Source organism: Leishmania martiniquensis, chromosome 35 (genome assembly GCF_017916325.1).
Source record: "Leishmania martiniquensis isolate LSCM1 chromosome 35, whole genome shotgun sequence".
Taxonomy (NCBI): domain Eukaryota; phylum Euglenozoa; class Kinetoplastea; order Trypanosomatida; family Trypanosomatidae; genus Leishmania; species Leishmania martiniquensis.
Genome location: NC_090170.1, coordinates 1,884,026 through 1,903,610, shown reverse-complemented (window position 1 = coordinate 1,903,610; position 19,585 = coordinate 1,884,026). Strand labels below are relative to the sequence as shown.

General features: G+C 57.7%; 6 protein-coding genes across 6 annotated transcripts; all 6 read right to left on the bottom strand.

Annotated features, from left to right (window-relative positions):
* On the bottom strand, positions 1-840 carry LSCM1_01260 (uncharacterized protein; the record flags this gene model as incomplete). Its single annotated transcript, XM_067318882.1, has 1 exon — positions 1-840. One exon carries the CDS (start codon positions 838-840, stop codon positions 1-3), a length of 840 nt encoding a protein of 279 aa, XP_067174987.1.
* A 3,313-nt stretch (positions 841-4,153) lies between these two features.
* On the bottom strand, positions 4,154-5,311 carry LSCM1_01259 (uncharacterized protein; the record flags this gene model as incomplete). The annotated part of the gene is made up of 1 exon (XM_067318881.1): positions 4,154-5,311. One exon carries the CDS (start codon positions 5,309-5,311, stop codon positions 4,154-4,156), a length of 1,158 nt encoding a protein of 385 aa, XP_067174986.1.
* A 2,301-nt stretch (positions 5,312-7,612) lies between these two features.
* On the bottom strand, positions 7,613-7,933 carry LSCM1_01258 (uncharacterized protein; the record flags this gene model as incomplete). The annotated part of the gene is made up of 1 exon (XM_067318880.1): positions 7,613-7,933. The coding sequence occupies one exon, from the start codon at positions 7,931-7,933 to the stop codon at positions 7,613-7,615; it is 321 nt and encodes a 106-aa protein (XP_067174985.1).
* An 854-nt stretch (positions 7,934-8,787) lies between these two features.
* On the bottom strand, positions 8,788-9,804 carry LSCM1_01257 (uncharacterized protein; the record flags this gene model as incomplete). Its single annotated transcript, XM_067318879.1, has 1 exon — positions 8,788-9,804. One exon carries the CDS (start codon positions 9,802-9,804, stop codon positions 8,788-8,790), a length of 1,017 nt encoding a protein of 338 aa, XP_067174984.1.
* Positions 9,805-10,885: 1,081 nt separating this feature from the next.
* LSCM1_01256 (uncharacterized protein) lies at positions 10,886-11,827 on the bottom strand (the record flags this gene model as incomplete). Its single annotated transcript, XM_067318878.1, has 1 exon — positions 10,886-11,827. One exon carries the CDS (start codon positions 11,825-11,827, stop codon positions 10,886-10,888), a length of 942 nt encoding a protein of 313 aa, XP_067174983.1.
* Positions 11,828-16,020: 4,193 nt separating this feature from the next.
* LSCM1_01255 (uncharacterized protein) lies at positions 16,021-19,134 on the bottom strand (the record flags this gene model as incomplete). The annotated part of the gene is made up of 1 exon (XM_067318877.1): positions 16,021-19,134. One exon carries the CDS (start codon positions 19,132-19,134, stop codon positions 16,021-16,023), a length of 3,114 nt encoding a protein of 1,037 aa, XP_067174982.1.
* Positions 19,135-19,585: the final 451 nt, after the last annotated feature.

The following is a 19,585-nucleotide window of genomic DNA, read 5'->3' as shown; positions in this document are numbered from 1 at the left end:
TTATGCCGCAGCAGTGCACGACGCCGTCGTAACGAGTTTCTTTGCTCCTCCTCGATTGGACGATCCGCACCGGCGCTGTCCGCGACGCAGAGGCCGGGTGACGTCGGTGCTCATCGTCTCCTGAATCTCGTCGAGGTAGGCAAACCAGATACGGCAGCGGTACACGTCGAAGAGGGCGCGTTGCAGTCGGCGAAAGTCCACAAAGGTGCGTGAGGTACGGGAAATGATGACGGTGATCTTCTTGCCATCCAGCTGAAACATGGTGTCCTCCACGTGAGTCGGGCAGTGCACTTGCGCGGCCAACGAGCGCATCGTCAGCAACGCCTCCTGCTCCTTCACCGATCGACTGCGATGCTGCGCCGTCTCCTCTGCAGTTGCGCGACGGATAATCTGCAAGGTCTTATCGGCAAGAAGCGCGGTGCACGCGTCATCAACAATGCCAAGGTCGATGCCGCGATCGCCTTCCACGACAACCATCTCTCCCATGCACACCGGAAAGGCCGTGAGAAAAGGCTTGCGGCCGTACTTGAAGGCAACCCACACAGCCGTCTGAGCGGGGTGCGTCACCGGTGTGTGTGGGGGGAAGGCGACGACGGCGCTGAGAGAGGGGCGAGTAACGTTCAGTGCGCTGGGCAGGGCCCCCTCGAGCATTGAGCGAGCTGGCGACGAGGTTGCGTGAGAGCTTGCGGACGACTTTGGGCTACGCTGGTGGCAGCAAAGCAGCGCCGCCTCCGCAGGGGAAGCAGGGGTGATGAGGCTCGCTGCATAGGGCTCGTGGCGGTACACCTTCGCCCTTCTTTTGCTGCACGAAACAGAGTCTTGAGATGACGTGGCAGACATCGGGCTGGCAAGCATCATCCTCGTTGAGTGCATGTTGGGTGAGACTGTTAAGAATGGTAAAAGGAAAGAGAGCAACGAAACGAGTCTTGGATGAGCGACCGCTGGGGGAAGGGAGTTGGAAGGGCGGAGTGGGGCTGCCTGAAGAGGTGTAGAGTTGTGTTTTCGCGTCTGTTGTCCGCTGATAGTCGTTTAGCTAACGAATTCGCTCTGATGGCCGACCCAAAGAGAGAGAGGGAGGGAGAATGCGGCGGTGGTTGACAAGAGGGGGAGCGGGCTGGAATATGTTACTGAAGCAGTGTGTAAGGAGGTCGGGCGAGTGGATAACATGTGGTAAAGGAGGTAGTGTGTGTGTGTGTGTGTGGCGGGGAGAAGGACAAGGGAGGTGTCATCACGACAGCGGTGTGCGAAGCGGAGGTTGAGGAGAGGTGTGCCCAACACCGGCGAGGGAAGTAAGAGAAAAGACGCGCCAGCGGAAGGAAAGAGGCAGAGGAGTAAGCAACGCAGGGATAGCGAACAAAACGAGGGAAGCAGGAAAGAGAATGAAGAACGAGCGAGGCGGCAACGATAAGCTACGAAGGGGCCGTTCTGCTCGTGGCCCCGGCCAATGTTTTGCGCGGGGCCAGCGTACCGCACCTTCGTCATTGGAGAAGTCAAGAGCTTGCCCCAACCCTTGGTACGGCTGCGAACTCACCGATTTCGGTGTGCAGGTCGGGGGCCGACGCTTAGTTGAAGCGGCATCGAGTAATGATGACATGTGGCCCGGCTGAGGGCGAATGGTGTCGAGGCTTCGACCAGGCGCCGCATCTGCCCGTTGCTTCTCTGTCCTTATTCTGCTAAAGTGACGCGGGGCGCAATCGTGGACCTTAGCCTGCATCATAGGCAGTGAAATCACAATACGCTTCATGATGAAACGCATCGTTGGTGGGCGTGCCCACTCGAAAAATCACCGAGCATCTTCGATGCGCGTTCATCCTTTGCGAGTGGCCGCTTTAACCCCCATCGGCCTTTACGGCATTCAGCGTTCCGTTGTGTTGGCGCACCCGTTTCACCAAAGGAGACGCAGCGCCACCGCATCCTCGTCTTTGCGTGCAAATGGCACGGCCGGCATCCGGATGGTTACGCCTCCCTCCTCCCTCTTCCCACCATCCCGTCCTCGCGGCGAGCGGGATGGGCATGGCGCTTCGTGACGCTTCGCATGGCACCGCTTCGAGCACCAGGGAGAAGAATTCACCTTTGAGCTGGCAATCCTCGAATCGCCACGGTAAGAGAAAGCAGCTGATGCCTCGCACGGCAGGCAGTCGCCATCAGTCCCGTCTCTGCAACGTTCTTGGAAGAAGAAACGAGAGTCCATCAAGCCTCGCTGAGCGTGGCACCTGCCCTAGTTCCCATCAAAGAAGCACCGGCTTCAACGATGTCTAATCAAGTCATCTGGCGACGCCTGCGTGACGGCCTCACAGGCACGCGCTCTCGACAGGTACTTGCCAAACGTGCGCACCGCTCACCTGTGGACCCAAATTGCGCACGACTTTACGCAGCATTGAATCGCTCGCCCCCACAGTGTCAGAGGAGGACCTGTCTTTGCGGTCTGCGCTGGCGCGCTCGTCTTGCAGACGGCGGCGCGCTCATCCCGGCGCCCAGGAAGCTCGACGCAGACGCGCACCTCAGTCGGCCAGCAGCGGACATCCGATACGATCGCTGCGCCCCGTGCTCACCTCCACAGGGCCAAGTCTGGATGGCCCGAGCGTGCATGCGCGCCCCCCACCTCTCCTCTTCATTGTGGTGAGCTCGCGGAGAGCGGTGCACCACGCAGGACTCGGGCCTCGGCGCACCTTCATGGTCAGCGACCTCGCCCTCCTCACGCCCTCCACTGGCGCGGCGGGCACGCAGGCCGTTTCGCGCCTCGTCCTCTGCGTGGCAGAGCACCGGGCACTGCGGTCACTTCATAGAGCCGAGTGTCCCCTGCCCTGAAGAGAAGCGAGGGCGCAGCGCGCACCTCCTTGGGAGAGGGTCGCCTCTCCGCCCCCTCAGAGCGGACCCCCGCTCAGGGCGCTCGGCACCGGCGCTGCCGCGGTGGATGGGTGACACGATGGCTCGCGTCAGGCGTCAGGCCAGCGCCACCACGCACTACCTGCGGGGCTGACGGCGCCGCCTCTTCGTCCCTCGAATCCGGCCCTGAAGGCTGCCTGCGTGAGCCCGAGCGTGCCGCCCTCCCCCGTGCCCGTCGGGCGGCAAGCACGGAGCATGTGTGCAAAGGCGGGCGGCGAGGAGGTGCGCAGAGGGCCCGCATGGCGCACGCCCACTGGCGTGACGGCGGGAGACCTCGCGCACAGACGACCACGATGCAGTCGCCGTGCGGCCGGGGCAGCTGGCTGCGCTGCGGTCGTGCGCGCATACTTTAGCCGACGCATTGGTGGATGGGCGTCCCTTAGGACATAGACGCCGTCCCCGCTGCGCTTTGGTGCGAAGAATTCAAAAAAAGATGGAAAAAAGAAGCGGGTCCAATTGAGCATAGTGAAAGAGAGGGAGAGAAGTCGTTCAGCAATTTTTTTCGAACGAAGAGGACGTGACGAGAGATTGCTGAAGTCACCCAAGGGTGGTGCATGGAGAAAGTTCACGCAGTGAAACGTCGCGGAAGGGTGGAAGAGAGCGCCCGCTCTCTTCGGCATAGCTCTCAGCATTTAGTGATTATTCATGGAGAGGGCATCGACGATTCGCGACAAATAGGGTCGACGAATAATTATCTTAAATCTTTCCGGGAATAGAGCAACGGAGTAAAGCTGCGAGGGTGCTGCCGATCATTCGCACACACACGCAAAAAGACGTAAAGGCAGACTCATGCAAAAGCATTAACAAGGGCGCCCATACGCACGACTGCAGACCGGCGCGCACAAAGATACAGACCCACAAATAAGCATCTCTTTGAAGCTTTGAACTTTCAGTCGCTCTTTGAGGATCTCTCGCTGCCATACCGCCGGGTGAAGCAGCCAGAGCAGGTCAAGAAAGGATGCTGTGAGTGAATGCGGAGCGTGACGAAAAAACAACAAAAGCAAAGGACCAGCTGAGACGGCACAGAAAGAATCGCAGAGAGGGGAGAGAGAGAGAAAGCGACGGTGAAATGGTGCCCTCAACGTCACTGCCCAACAGGGCACATGAGGAAGCAGAACAGCAAGTGCTCAGCCGGTCATTTTAGATGACCGCTTCTACAAAGAGACGTGCGAAGCCACGTAAAGTCTTCTCAAAAGCGCCCAAGTAAATTTTAAGAAGGGGGAGGTGCGTGAAACGAGAAACTAGCGTAGGTTCACGAGAGCGCGCGTCATCCCTGTGTAGCCTTACACGCGCCAGGGTACACACGTTCGATGTAGGGTAAGTCTTTCGTCTTAGAGAGGGGTGTCCCGCTACCACTCCCTTCTTCCACCGCAGTCAGTGCGGATATGGCCACCGTGGAGGCATTTTCGTGCGCCCCTGCCGACGCTGACGCATCAGGTGTATCCTCTGCTAGAGTGTCGACCACAACCACAATCTCGTCGTCCCGCCAATCCTCCTTGATTTTATTGGTGCCTGGCCACGGAAGCCAGCGAATCAGCAGCTGCAGTTGCCATGGCGCGCCCGTCTCGGCGTGCTCGATGAGCTTGTAGGTTGCAATCATCACATACATCGCCACCAGGATGTCGTCTGTGTAGTGGGAGCGAGAGGCAAGGATGCAGTAGTAACTTGTCGGCAGAAGGATAGACGCCCACAGACGCACAGCCCACGGGTGCAGAAAGGTACTGTAGTCCCAGGCCAACATGAAAGACAGAGAGAGAATCATTGTATGCCCGCTGAACATTAAATCGCCACAGTGAATCGCACCACCGCCCATTGTGACGAGGGTGAGGATGATGTTCAGCAGCGGGTGCTCAATGACCTGCGGATTCTGGCAGTGGTTGTCGGTTGCCGGGTACGACGTCGCCATGATGACAAAAGCGCGGAACACCATCACCACAGCGTACGATGTGAGGAAGCGAATGGCCATGATCGGTAAGACCCCCTTCAGCGGGAAGGGCCGCCGTCCTGAGTCGACGATGCCGAACATGACGCGGTTAAAGAAGAGGCCGACCTTAGGTATTCGCTCCAAGGCGGTAAAGTTCGGCAAACCACTCACGCTCCGCTCCAGCAAGAATACTTTGAATCCCACTATCACCACCGTGGCATTCAGAAGAAATATAATGATGTTGCTGCCGCCCTCGATAGCGGTCATCTTTGGTATCAACTCCAGCAGCAGATCGGGCAGTGGGTGCACTTTCTTGGGGTCAGGCATTCGCGAGTTGGTGACGATGATGGCCACGCTGAGGAACAGAGCAGCGAGCAGCAGCACAGACACGAACCGCATCACCTGCGTCCCCAAGGGTAGAGGATGTTTGTACCACGGCACGGGACCCGCCTCATCGTTTCCGTCGCCACCTGTCACGCGCGCTGTCGTCTCACCCGCCATCGAAGCCTCGGTGGTATGGGGAGTGTTCGGCGACAGCAACGGCTCGCTGCTGGCATTCGATGTGATAGACGGCGACGTTGGCGACGCGTTCGCGTCGCTGTCGGGGTGGGTTAAGCGCAACGTCTTTCCGAGGGTAGAGTAGCTATGAATATAAGTCCCTTGCGGCGGAAGAGGGGCGCTGTCGAAGCAGAACGAAGACAGCACAGGCGGTCGAATCAGCAGCAAGGAGGAAAGCAACAAAGCAAAGACACTGGAAGGCTGCTACACTTACGCAGCCATAAACGGAGTGGAAAGAGAAGTAGGTTGTCAGAAAACCTACTCGCATGCGAGGCACAGACCAAAGCGCGCGCGCGAGGAACACCGTCAGCGTTGTGGGGGTGGAGGTGGGGGTTATGAAAATGCTACAGAGAGAAAGAGAGAGGGAGGGCAAGGGGGTGAACATAAACGAAGCACACGCAACCTTCACACTCTCACAACGTTGAGCACTGTCGAGTTGGACGAATTTGGATCTCAGTGCGTGGTGCTTTGAGCAAAAGGGAACGAAAACAAAAACAAATGAGAGAAGTTCGGCGAATCGCAGACGTGAAACGGAGGAGCGACTCAGAACTCGACGGGCAAGACACAGAGAAAGGGGGGATGGGAGCGGGGGGGTGCAGCGAAGCTTCTGGCAGGAGGAGTAACAGAGGGCCTTGCCTCGCCGCGTGACTTGATGCTGGTCGGAAGCTTTGCGGCGCAGCAATGGGCAGTAATCTGAAGTAGATGGGGTCTATACAGATATGGTTGGGTGAATGTTCGTCTGTTGCCTTGTGTTTGTGGTGTGTAGGCGAGGGGGACTCACAAGGGCATGTCAAGGCACGCAAAAAAATGTCCTGCGAAGCGCTTTTCTGCTCTTGTTGTTCGCCGTAGCTGATGATGGAGGATTAAGTGCTTTCCGAGACAAGGCAGTGGCGAGCATGCATCGTTTCCTCGGGATTTTTCGAATAAGCAAAGGAGAGAGCGAGGCGCGTACAGCACATCATGTTTAGAAACAAACAAAGACCATTCACAAATTGTCGTTAAAGACGACAAGAAGGGGACGGAAAAAGAAAGTGAGAAAAGGCAGCGCTGTGTTTACATGGTTGCTGAGGTTCCGAGAGACAGGGAGGTTCATAAACGCAAAGTACGTAGGCGGTGGCCCCCTCTTCAGGACGCAGTGGCAACGCTGAAGCAATGTGCCTTCCTGACATCCTTGTCAGGCCTCTAGTGGGTTTCTTCCGGATCGGCACAAGAGACACTTGGTTCGGACGCCCAAACGTCAGCATAGAGTTCTCTCCAGAGGAGAGGAGAGCGGCGGGGTGCATTTGTGTGGATGACTTCTTTTTGTTTTTTTCTCCTCTTCGCGTCGCCTTGGAAGCCCCTGCGCACACGTCGCCCTGCGGATAGCCCTGTCCCTCTCTGGCGAGCAGACTGCGGGCGAAGCTGAGGCCCTGTGTGGCAAAGTGGAGCAATAGAACGGGAAAAGGGTGAACCGACACGGCGCATGGAAAAAACATTTTCTCGAAGCGTTGCGTTCCTGTGAGAACGTGAGCCTGGTGCAGGTGTGAAACGCATGTATGTAGGTGGGTGGGAGGGTGGGTATTTGGTGAGAAAGAGACGCGCCGCGGGTCTGCCCACCACCACAACATCGCAGCGAGGTAGAAGCCGGGAAGTACACCACACATGGAACGCACGAAGACAACGCGCGCCTGCTGCCTGCCACGTCATGGCCGGTCAAATAGGTTCGCTTCAACCATATTCCCCTCTCCGCCACCCCCGTATGCTCCATCACACCGATAGGCACACTTTACCAACGCGCTCGCATACGAACTCTCACTGCAGCGAACGCAGGCAGTGCATCCAAAGGGCCTCTGGAGAAGGGGAGGCACAGAAGAAATGTCGAAAAAAAAGGCCCCGCACAAACCACGAAGATCATCCGAGCGAGGCGGCAAAACAGAGACGACGTCGCGAGGGGCGCCGCAGCGGGGACGAGCCCTCCGCAAGCGGTCGCCTTCGCACGCGAGCAGAAACCCCAAAAAAACACAAAATGCGCACACCGGATTCTCGTACGCCGTTGAGCGCTTAGGCAGCTACGCGACGCGTGCGTGCCTTAGAAACAGTTCACCACGCGCTGCCTCGCCTCTATCGCGTACGAGAATGAGTCGAGAACAGCACACACATGCAGTGTCACGTAAGATGAAGAGAGCGTCATCCGTGTCAGAATCCCTAGCAGAGGGTGTCCACGTAGTCAGTGCCTCCACCCCTGGCGTGATCGAGTCCTGAGCCTCAAGCCGCTGGTGCAGGCGTGCTGCTGACCGGCATCGTAGAAGTCGTGTCGAACGGCACCGGAGACGCGGTGGTCGTTGTAGTCGTTGTGGTTGTGGTGGTGGTCGCTGTCGTATTCTGGCGTGCGGCTCGACTGTAGGCAATTTCACGCTGAATAGAGATGGAAGCGGAGAGGATGAGACAAAAAGCCACGGCTACGATAGGGATGATGTGCCCGTAACGCAAAAGCACGGCGTTCGCCTTGAGTCGCGTGCGCTGGTAGGCGGCAGCGATAGCCGGCTGTACGTGCACCGCTGTAGAGAGGTCGCTGTTTGGCAACATCGGCCTCGGAAGCGGGATGGCGATGGCGGGAGCGTGAAGAAGGGAGCAAAAAGAGACGCGCCAGAGGTGCCGTGCGCGAAGGCGGGCGCAGAGAGAGGTGCGATCGCTATGAGGAGCTGAAGCTGAAACGTGGAAGGGAACAGGAGGATGGGCGTGTGTGTGGAGTACTTTGACGTGTGGCGAGGAGGAGAGAAAGGGAAGAGGCAAACACGCGGTAATCGCGAAGCACCCACAGCAGCTGTCAGTTGCAGGCGTGCCTTGAAAGAGCTGAATGATTCGAGTTGGTTCGTATAGGGTGAGCACGCTAGGGCGACCTAGGGCCTCGAACAACTACGCCGGTGCATGCAAAAACATGCACGCCCGCGCATGTCACCGTGGTGGGTCGGCGTTGCCCGCCGAATGAGGGTGATGACAACAATGCAGGGCGAGGAGGCGGTCAGTGGGTTCCCGGGAGGGAGGGGCGGTAGAGGAAGTAAAGGAACATAAGAGCGCCTGGCCTGACGCAGTGCCGCGAGGTCGGTCGTCGGGTTCGCGAGAAGAGAGGACTCGCGTGCAGGGGCTGCATTTAGCCGCGCTGCCACACGGTAATCGAAGCAACGCACCACCGGGCACACACATCAAAATCATCAAGACCCGCCGATGGGACGTGTGATTTCGTCGGTTTGGCTTTCAGCCTATTCTCGGTGTACTTCCATTTCTGTCACACGCGTGTGAAGATGCGCCACAATCGCCGCCCTACACGTACGCGCCACCGAGCACCATGAAGCTCCACAGTTCTCTCGCCCGATCAAGGCTGGCACCACAGACACATTAGCAGGCGAGCTTTCGCACCGCCGATACCGGAAAATCCGCGACTAAGACGGCGCAGCCTCTTTCTTACGCAGCTCGGCGCATCGAAGCCGCTCGCTCATGACGTCTGCGAGTAGCACCGCCATTTCGGAAGCCGAGCTTGTCACCAAGGGGGTCAAGTGGCCAAAGGCACGGCACCACGACTCGGGCTTCACTTTACCCGCAAGCGGGTACAGGTCTACGTTGAACACCTTCAACATTGGAATCCACGACTTCTGAACCAAGGCGTCGTTGACAGCGCGCAGAAAGAAAAGTGTGGCTGAGGTGACCTCTTCCGGGGACACAAGATCGGGCTCACTGCCCCGCTGCTGATCCGCGTGAATCTTGTCCACGTACTCGTTGTACAGGCCGATCACACGCTCCGGCGATGACAGCCGCGCCAGCCGCCGCGCATTGGCCCGGTTGTTCACAGCCAAGACACACAGGGCACGAATGCTCACGTCGAATGGGATGACGTTGTGAATCATCTTCTCCCAGAGGGAGCTGCACAGTATCTCCGAGTCGAACGCCTCGTCGTTGCGGAGGACGAGTGGGGAGGACGCAGAAGCGCTCGCGAGTGGCGATGTGGAGATTGCCGCGTCCGAGGCATGCTGTGGCGGACGGAGAAAGCTGTTCACGTTCAGGTTGGCCCAGGAGTGAAAGATGTCTGCGATGTAGAAGTACGGAATCTCCTCCGATGCATGCTCCTCTAGGAACGCCACCTGCTCCGGCACGGCGCAGTGGCGTAAGACCTCATCGAAGGACATGCGGTCCGACAGCTCGGCCTCGCTATAGCCCTTTTCCAGGTGCTGAATCATGGACCGCAGCGTGTCCTCCGGGTAGCCGTACTTTTCCACCAGTGACGCTGGCAGTAAGCGCTGGGTGTGGAGCTGCAGTTTGAGGTTGTGCACATTGAGCCACCGCTGCGTTGACTCGCCCAACAGTCCCGTCTGCTCCAGCACTGTGAAGCCGGCCCAGCCAATGCCGAAGCCTATGACGGGTGAGGCCACATTTTTGAAGAACGCTTTGGCGGCGGCGCTCATCTCGCCATGACGGGTGCCGAAAGGGGAATTTTCTTTCCGTGCTCAATGCGGCTGAAGAGGGCCGGGCGAGCGCTTCCAAGAGAAGGCCGAGTGGCGCTCGTTCGCGCGAAGTGGTCACAATACTCGAAACTTATACGCCCACCTCACTCCTCTGCCGTCACGCAAACGTGTGCACCAAAGATGGGAGGAAGGAGGGGAGGGTCGACATGAGTAAAGTAGTTGGGGAAGTCAATTCCCTTCCATTGCTGCCTGCGGCCAGTCCCCTATTCTGCAGCCTGGGTGACGCCCCATACACGGACACACACACACACAGGCATGCACATAGAGGTTACATCGGGTAGCGAGCAAGGCGGCAAGAGCACAAGGCCTCTATGCAAGTCCTCCCTCCATGGAACGCGTGGGGAAGCCTGACGATCGCCTCCTCTTACATCTCCTCAACTTGGAGGAAAGAGATAGGGGCATTCCGGGCTGTCAGTTTCGTCCCTGGTGTTGCTCGGCTGCGCATCGCTCCGTCCTTCATAGAGTCGGAGCTTGTTGCACCTCCAGAAGCCTTTGAGGCCTCCTACCCGTCAGCGTCTCGTTTGCTTTCTCACACGTGTCTTCTGCTGCCACCGCCACCTCGTCCAATTTGGCAACACAGCATTCCGAGAAAAGAGCACACAATAGTGAAGAGACAGCAAGCAAAGACTACGAGGGGGTCTACCCAGGCGACGCATGTACGCATGGCAAGGGCTAAGCACAGCGGGGCGTCACCGCCAGCGCAGGGTACGCCAATGCCAGGCAGCACGACCATAACGCCACCTCCATTCTTTTCTTGGTTCTGGTCTGCACAAAGGGGAAGGAACAGGAAAGGACAACTGAGGCAGAGTGGGACAGAGTGAAGAAAGAAAGAGAGAGAGAGAGCAGGTGCACAACGGAAGAGAGAGGAATCATTCAATGGATTCGCCGGGCCGTTGCCCTGACGCAGAAATTGAGGAAAAAAGAAATGCAGGTCATCCATTCACATTCCCTCCACTGACACGATCACCACAACCCCTCATCTCTGTCTCCAATGGTGACGAAGAGGTGCCTCGGTTGCCCACTAGAAGTTAATCTTGCAGTTTGAAGAAGAGGCTACTGCGTCGCAAGCAGACGTCTCGATCAGCTTCTTCCCGGAGCGAGTCATCATCGACGGCAAAACTCGCTTCGAGAGGAAGTAGGCGGCCGCAAAGAGAGCAACGTGGCGAAGCAGACGAAGGATGAGGCGACGGAGAAAAGAGGATCTCTTCTGCTTCCGGATCCGCAGTGGCTTCGGCACATATCGCTGCTCACGCGGAATATCGGAGAGGGCCTTGCGGAGCTCGTACTTGCGGTTCGTGTAGCGCTCCTCATGATTCAGGTTCTCCTCCTCAAGCTGCCCTAGGCGTTGATTGATACCGACATACTCACCGACAAACTGAACGGTACTGCTGAGCGTCATCTGCATGACTTGCGAAAACATTCCCCACAGCTCCATGATGCGGCTCGTCATGAACATCATCGTCTGTGCACGCTGCGCATCGGGGGTCATGCCTATGCCGTACATGCCCATCCCACCCATGCCCATCATTCCAAGGCCGCCATACATACCACCCATGCCGAGCCCGCCGTAGCCGCCGTACATTCCACCCATACCGTATGGGTCCAAGCCCATAGCGTAGCCGCCTCCCATACCGTACCCGGCGCCTCTGCCGCTGTTGAGCGCATTCGTATCCGTCGAAGGCGTGGCGGCTGCGCCGGTGGCGCCGCTGGTTGTCACCGCTGCATTGGCCGACGGGGCCGACGGGGAATCGCCAGGTAGTTCTCCAGAACGGGAAGTGGCGCCGACAGTAAGAGCACCTGTCTGCGACGTCAGAGGCGTCGAAGCGCTCGGTGGCAGCACGGCTGCGCTGGTCATAAGGGAGGAGGATGTCGGCGAACCTGGGGCCGTGGCGCTGCTGGGTGAGCCTGGCGGGCTGCTCGACCCCGCTAAAGCCGCCACAGGAACGGTGGGCGACGAATTCATGCCCAGGTACTCTGTGGCCGCCGAAAGGAAAACAAAGCAAGACCCAAATAAAAAAAATGAGCGACTTTTATAGAGACGCAGACACGCTGCGTCTTCTCGTGGCCTGTTGAGGGAAGGATGCGCCCGCCACCACTACCACAGAGTACACACACGCAGACACAGGCACGACGGACGAAAAAAAAAATTAGCCGGCGGCGAAGCGCCAATTCTGCGGAAGTCACGGCGCCGCCGATAGGAGGAAAAACAAAAGAGCTCTCACCATCGTGAGGTGAAGCGATAAAAAAAAGAGAGGTAAAGGCTAGAGGATCGTGAGCGACTCAAAAGAAAAGACCCCGGCAGAGAGAGGCCCGAGGCAAAGAGAGAGTGTACCGCTAATGCAGCATCTCCCGGCATCGTCCCCCCCTTCCCACAACCGGCCCCCCCCTCTCCTCCTCTCCACCCCCCTGAGACGTTGGTCAGGAGCAGAAACGCAATGGAAAAACTGCCATTCAGCTCTAACGCGCCCCTTTACACTTCCTCCCATACATGACGAAGGACGAAAGCTTCGTGAGCGCTGCGTAAAAGGAGATGCCGAGTCGCAGGAGGAAGAGGCAAAACCGGGCGCAGTGCCGTGCGGGGTCAACGACCTCCTCACAGTCCTCTCCTACGACACAGAGAGCGAGCTGTACGGCGCATGGGATGCCATTCCGCCACCTTTGCTGCCAGTTCGATTGGAGAAGACGTCTTCTTGGCGGTTGCTGCCCCTTAGCCGGGAGGTGGGGGAGGTGGGGGGGGGGGCTGCACGCGTGCATGCACGCAAGTGTTGTGTTTTTTTTTCGGCGTCACTTTTGCTTTTTTTTCTTTCTCCTCCTCTGAGAACGATTACGTATCTTACTCAAGATCTCTCAGGTGGTGTGTGGGTTGGTTGGTCGGTTGGGGGAGGGATGGCGGCAATGGAATCTCTTTTCGCAGTGCTGTAGTGGTAGGCGAGGGATCCGTTGTATTTTTTTTTGCTCTTATGTTTTGCTCGTTTGTTTAAACACGCAACTTAGACATAAGACCACACACACAAAACAGGAAGCGAAAAGAAACGAAGAGAGGCGAATCATTAACGTGCACGCACACGCTCAGAAAAGGCAGAAGTAAATAAAAAAAACGAGAGGGAGGGAAAGACGTACACAAGCGTTCACAGGCACAAACACACACACACACACACGTGAACTCGCGTATACACGAGAAGAAAGCAAACAGTTACATGCATACACACGGGCACACGTACACATAGGAAAATGGACAGATGGATGCAAACATTGCTCGGATGTGGGTATGCGAAGTAGTAAGGGGACAAGAACCGTGCACCGGCACACACGCACAGGCATGGTCATAAAACGAGGTCGTATCGGTCGGCCAGCGCATTGCTAACACAAGAGTAACAAGAGGAATACGCCTCTACGGCGCGCCGTCAGATTGGGGGGGGGATCGGGAAGAAGAGCACTTATCCCGTGCACGACATGAGAGCTGCGAGCACGACACCTCATTTCGCGCGTGTGTACGTGTCCGTGTGTGTGTGTGTGTGTGTGTCGGCGAGAGATACGGCAACGCAGAGTGCGTTACCTTAATCGTTGTCCACAGGCACGCAAAGAAGAGTGTTTTTTTTCTTTAGGTACACACCCGATAAGGAAGCACAGCGAGCCAGCACACCTTGAGCGAAGCTGACTGGGGCGTCCGTGTTGCAGGCTGCAGATGTCTCGTCCTCACAGTCCCCCCGCGAGAGAACGTTGAAATAAGAGGTCACCTGACCTGTTGGTGACGCGAGGACAACGTAGGGAGGGTGCCTGACAACTCAAGTAGCCCGGCCTTCTCTCTGTCTCTCACTTAGGTCTCGCCCTCAGATGGGCGTCCGTTGTGGTGCCCTTGCAAGTGGGTGAACCTGTACTTCAAGAAGGACCCTCGCATGCTCCCACCTCACGAGCCGAGTAAAGCGAAGTGTGGGCCAACAGAAGCAAGAGAGGTGTCCCACAAGATAGCGTTGAGTTCGCAGGGGCAACCCACAGGCTACACACAAATCACGAGGAGGAGGCATGCACAGGGAAGACACGTAGACCTTATAGCACGAAATGCAATGATAAAAAAAAAGGAAGCGAAAAAAAGAGAAAGAGAGAGCAAGCTCATCGTGGCGGTTGCAATGGACGTTGTGAGAGAGGTGTAGGGTGGGTCTTTTCTTCGCTCCGCAGCGTTCGCTCCTTGTCTACGAGGTCATCTGCCAAGAGGAAAGAGCGTGTCCTAAAATGGAAGCGCATTACTGATGTGCGTAGGAGATCCTACACATGAGAACGACTCCCCTCAGCCCTTCACGCGTCAAATTCACTCAGGCTGTCCTTTACGGGAACAGAAAGAGGGGTCCCCATGAGGTGGAGGCGCCACCAACGATCGACTCCTGCTGTTATCTTCGTTATCGCCATCTTTTCAGGCAACTGCACTGCGGGAATGTGGTGAGGAGGCGGCCAGCTGACAAAATATTATATAAAGGAGAAATCGAGAGGTTGGCAGCGTTGGTGTCGGGGGTTTATGCACATGTGTACTAAGCGGCAACGCAGCCCACTGCGTCGGTGTGCGCGTGTACGCCGAACGAAAGAAAAAAGCTCGCGTGCCTGTGGTGTATGAAAGATGTGTATGTGTGTAGGTACGTGCAGCTTTTCCGGTGGTGTTGGCGTTTTGTGTGTCTGTCGGTGCGTGTGCGTGTGAGTGTGTGATTTCGAGCGTTACACTAAAAAGCTTACAGTGAAAAAGAGAGCCTTACAAAAGAACGACAGAGAGAACATAAACGCAAAAAAAAAAAGAACTTTTAATACAGCACAAAATACGAAAGAACAGAAAAAAGAAGTAACGAAGTGGGAGAAGGAAAAGTAAAAAAAAAACATTTTACAGAGCACATGCAAAAAAAAAGGGAACGCACAGAGAAACAAACAGCAAACAGATATAAAGAAAGAGAGTGAGGAGACGTACTTGCGGACAATGCGGCTCACCGAACGAAATCGTGTAGTAAAGGGGAGACCACGGAAAGACTCATGCGCGCTCGACCCCCTCTCCTTTTTTTTCGATTTCGCACTCATCCGCTACTCTTTCGCTTTCGGTTATGGTGGCTGGGCTGAAGGGAAACAGGATGCGGCCAAGTCGCGAAAGAGGAAGAGGAGGAGGTGGTTACGACATGCCGCTGCGAGTCCGCGTCAAGACGAATCAGAATATAAAAAAAGTGTGTTCAGCACTGATGCCACTGCTTCGTTCCCACCCACTCCACCCCTCCCCCTCCCTTCTGCGATTCCTTCTCTCTTTCTTGTTAACATTGGTGTTCTCCGTAGATCGCAAGAGAACAAAAAAAAGAGGTGAAAGAGAATGGGAAAACAAAACGCCTGTCTCAAGCGCACAAGAAAGATGCCAAGAGAGCCGAAGAGAACGAAGGGGGCTTGTGAGCACCGCACTCGAACAAGCAACCGAGTAAACGCACACGGAGAGAGAGGGAGGGAAGAAAGAGAGAAACGCGCAGCTGCACAGGTGCGCACCAATCGGCCAAGGCAACAAACAGCACGGAGACAACCGAACAGCACACACACACAACGGCAATGGTGCAGTAACAAGACGAGCAAACGAGAAGAAGACTAAGCGAAAGGCGTGTTCAATATAGGTGCGTCTACGACAAAACAGCCCAGGTCAGGGACAAGGTCGATCGGCCACAGAGAAAACGGTCACACGAGGAGAGGTGAGTGTGAGTGAGGAAAGGAGGAGCATGTGCCACGCCTATTGTACACACGCGCAGCACAAGAGGAAGTCAGCAGTTAAGGCGCCGCCGAACCAACAAGCAAAGGCAAAAGGTTAACCGCTAAAAGAGATTCGCCCAGCCTCTTACCACCACCACCACCACCACACACACACACGAGTTGAATTCGTACACGTGCGCCGCCGACGGCTACCCGCACAACGCCCATTAGAACACAAGCAGCCACTCCACGACGGCTGCAGCTGTGGGACAGAGCTGAAGCAAGATAAAAGCAGCGGGAGCGCCTACCGGGTTTCGTCAGGTGTCTGCGGCAGAAGAGAAAAAGAGGCGTGCACGCGGATGCCCAGATTCAAGCAACGGTAGCACCCGTCTTTACACCTCTGTCAAAGTGGCTGAAAGCCCTTATTGGCCCATCGACCAAACGGGCTGCGATGTAAGCTCACTTGTTGTGCATGTAGTGGCACTTGTCTCCGTACTGACATCCCTCTGCAGTCCCGAAGAACCTGCACACGCGCGAGGAGCTGAAGCTGCCCCGGCCTAGGCCTCCGCGCTTGCCGCCGCGGCGGCCGCTTCCACGCCGCTGCTCCTCCTCACGGCTATCATCGGGCTCCTCATTACGAGTACTAGGACTGTAGCTACTGTTGGGGGACGGCGCCGGAGTAGGGGCCGGAATCGGAGAGGTGGGCGCGCCGCTGGCTGTTGTCGGACTTTCCATCTTGGGGACGCTCTCGTGCTTGTCGGTCCCCTTTTCCGGTGGGGTAAAGCTTGCATCTGCTGGTGAGGCTGCGGCGCTGCCGCTGCTGATCGACGGCTGCGTCTGCTGCTGTTGCTGCTGTTGCATCTTCGTGCGAGGCTGCGGCACCTGCAGCGCGGCCTTGCTCACAGGCGAAGGCTGCTGCGGCGTCACGGGGCTCTGCACGCCACTAGAAATGATCTGGGGTCGCCGAGGCAGAGCAGACCCGCCTCCCTCCTCTTCAGTGCCTACCTCAACGGTGGCGATCTTCCGGTTTGGGTTCGACATGCAATCGTCATTGTCGCTTGACTGGCCCTGCAACGCCGCGGTACTGGACAGCACCTGGCGGATGCGCTGGCGATCCAGCATGAGTGGAATACCGCTGCGCAGCTTCTTCTCAAAGTCGACGTACTTTAAGCCTCGCACTTCTTCTACGTTCACCTCGGTCAACAAGTACGCAATGGCGCTCTCAGACACACGTGCGGCCAGCAGCATGCCTCGAAGCTCCTCCTTCTGGTTGGGCCATCGGCCGTTGGCGGCATTTGTCCGCTCTTGCTGCTCATGTAAGTCGATCGCGGTGGCTACACGTTGCGACAGCGGCTGCATGTGTGGCTGCGGCTGCCGCTGAAATGCCGTAGGAATCTGCTGCTGCTGCTGCCTTTGCGGGAGTGACACGTGTGGCTGAGCTTGCGGCGGTGATGGCGCAGAGATCGGCTGCTGCTGCTGCTGCTGCCGTTGCGGCAGTGGGGAAGCTACCTCTACTTTATTCAGCATCAAGTGCAAGTGGTGGTGATGATGGACGGGTATGCGACCTAAACCACGCAGCGCTGGTGTGAGTGCGGGAGTTCTCAAAAGGTTCGTCGCAGGGGCAGATGCCACGCGGCCTGGGGTCGACGCACTGATCTGATTAGCGGCCAAGTGCACCTCCGGCGCTGGGGAACCTCTCAGCTCGGCAGAAGTGCTCACAACGTGCTCCTCGGGTACCAATGGCGAGTGTGTGGGGGCAGGCGCATGCACAACGGCAGCAGCAGCCGGCGCCGACGCGGCGAAGTGGTGGTGATGGTGATGATGGTGGTGGTGATGCGTGATGGGCAAGTGATGCTGGTGGTGAGCGAGCGCCTGCGCTCCGCGTGGCGCTGGGACGTTCGCTTGCCCACTAACAGACGTGGAGGCGGTACGCGCCGCTAGCCCTGCCTCCACAGCAGCGCCACTACTGTTGGTGCCGGCCGAATGGGTCGGCGGGTTGCCGTTGTCGGTTGCCGTGGCTGCCGCGGCTGCGGCGGCGGCCGCCGCAGCATTCTTTTCAGTGCGGCGTTGCACACTCAAAGGAGCAGGAATGCTCATGATGCGCGTCGGCTGTGGCTGCTGTGGTGGATGCGGCTGCATAGGTGCAGACTGCGGCGTAGGTGGGGTCAGCGTACGTTGTACAGAGGCGCTGATGCTCGGTGGCGACCCGGATGCATTGTTGCTGCCAGCCCAGTCGCTGGTGGCGGAACTGTTGGTTGCCATTGAGCCAATGCCTAGATGATGGTGATGGTGGTGGATCGGGATGCTCGCGCCTCCGCGTCCGATCGTCGGCAGGGGGGACGCTGTCGTAGCTGGTGACGCGTTTGGCGCCCCTGGCGTGGGCACGCGCGGTTGGCCGCTTGCTGGCGACGCTCGCGGCGGGAGGAGGTTGTGCTGCGGCGTGACGTTCATCCCGCCTCGCTCCACCGACGACTGCTTTCCTGTCGGCGCGGTGGCAGCTGTAGCGAGGGGAAAGTGATGATGCGTATGACGCGGCATCACTGCTGCCCCGGTGACGCTTTCGCTCATAGAGCGACTCACGGGCACCTCTGTTCGGCTAGACACACCTGCGGCCATCCCGCTCCCCGAAGCGGCGCCGCCCCGGGAACCGACGCTAGAGTCTACGTGAGCACCCCCCGTAGGAGGAGCGCTGCGAGGAGGCGCTGAACTGCCCCCCCAGTCCCGGCTCTCCTCGCGTTGAGAGAGTACATCGCTATTCGCCCGCAAATCCTCGCTGCTGCGCTCCCTTCCTGGATCACTGGATTGGGGCGGAAGACCGCTGCTACGGTACGGCTTCTGTGGAGCGGCCCCGTCGTGATGAGGAGGGCCGGCGGCGACGGTGTTGCCCCGGGGGTCGCGTGGGGCGCCGTTTTCGCCGACGCTGCGATATCCGTGATGCTGCTGGGCTCCACGGTAGTAGCTATTACTACCACCCTCAGCGCCGCGGCCACCGCCTGCGCCGCCGCCGCCGCCTTGCATGCTGTACCCCATACCGTACATGTTGCCGCTCATGATCGACTGGGCGTAAGTGATGACCTGGTCTAGCATAGACTTGGAGAGGAGGGAGACGAACAGGGAGTCGGCGCCGGTGTAGGTGAGAATGGTGTTCACAAGGTACTCCGTGTCCTCGCCGAATTCCTCAGACAGAATCTGAGTCAGCATGATCTGCATCTGCAGTGTGAATTCCTCATATCCCACCTGCTTGAGAGCAGCATCGACAATGGCGATATAGTTGCGTGACAGGTTATTGTACACATCGACCACTGACTTGTTCAGGCAACCGCTACGATAGATGAAAGGCTCGATGGTGGGGGCAAGCACGCCAAAGTTCTTTCGGACGTGCGCAATGACCGGTGGCACATGCTCGTCCATCGTCTTATCCACAGGGGCGCCATCACCGAGGGCGGCAGAGCCCCCGTCCGCTGCGGCCGGGTTGGGGGTGGCTTGCGATGTGGCGGTGAGTGACGAAGAGCTCATTTGTCGATCCGATGGCGCCTCTCCCATGGACTTGCCATGGGCATCCAAGCCGGACATGTGTGAAGGGCGCGCCGGGTGCGGAGAAGGTTCTTTCTCGTACAGCGCAGATGAACGTGAAAAGGGCACCAGAACAGATGCGCTTTACGGCAGGTTGCTGATGTGGTTGTAGGCGGACCGAAGCTCGCCAGTTATGACGGAAAGCGAGAAAGGGAAGAATCAGCTGCCTAACCGCCCTTCGACGTCTTTTCTGCGGACAAGCCGCACCCGCCAATCTCTGGATGCGTTGCTGGGTGTGCGTTGTAGCTGCGTTCGTGACCGAAATCGGGTAGATGCGTGAGGCGTGAGAGGTCGGCAAAAAGAGCGAGTAGTGGTCGGGGTGCGGCTCTTGATGCTGACGAGAAAGGCGAATGATCACGAAAAGAAATGGCGATGAAAGCGAAACAGCACCATGCACGGGGGAAAAAAGTGGTGTCTGAGAGACAATAAATGGAAAATCACGCTGGAGAAC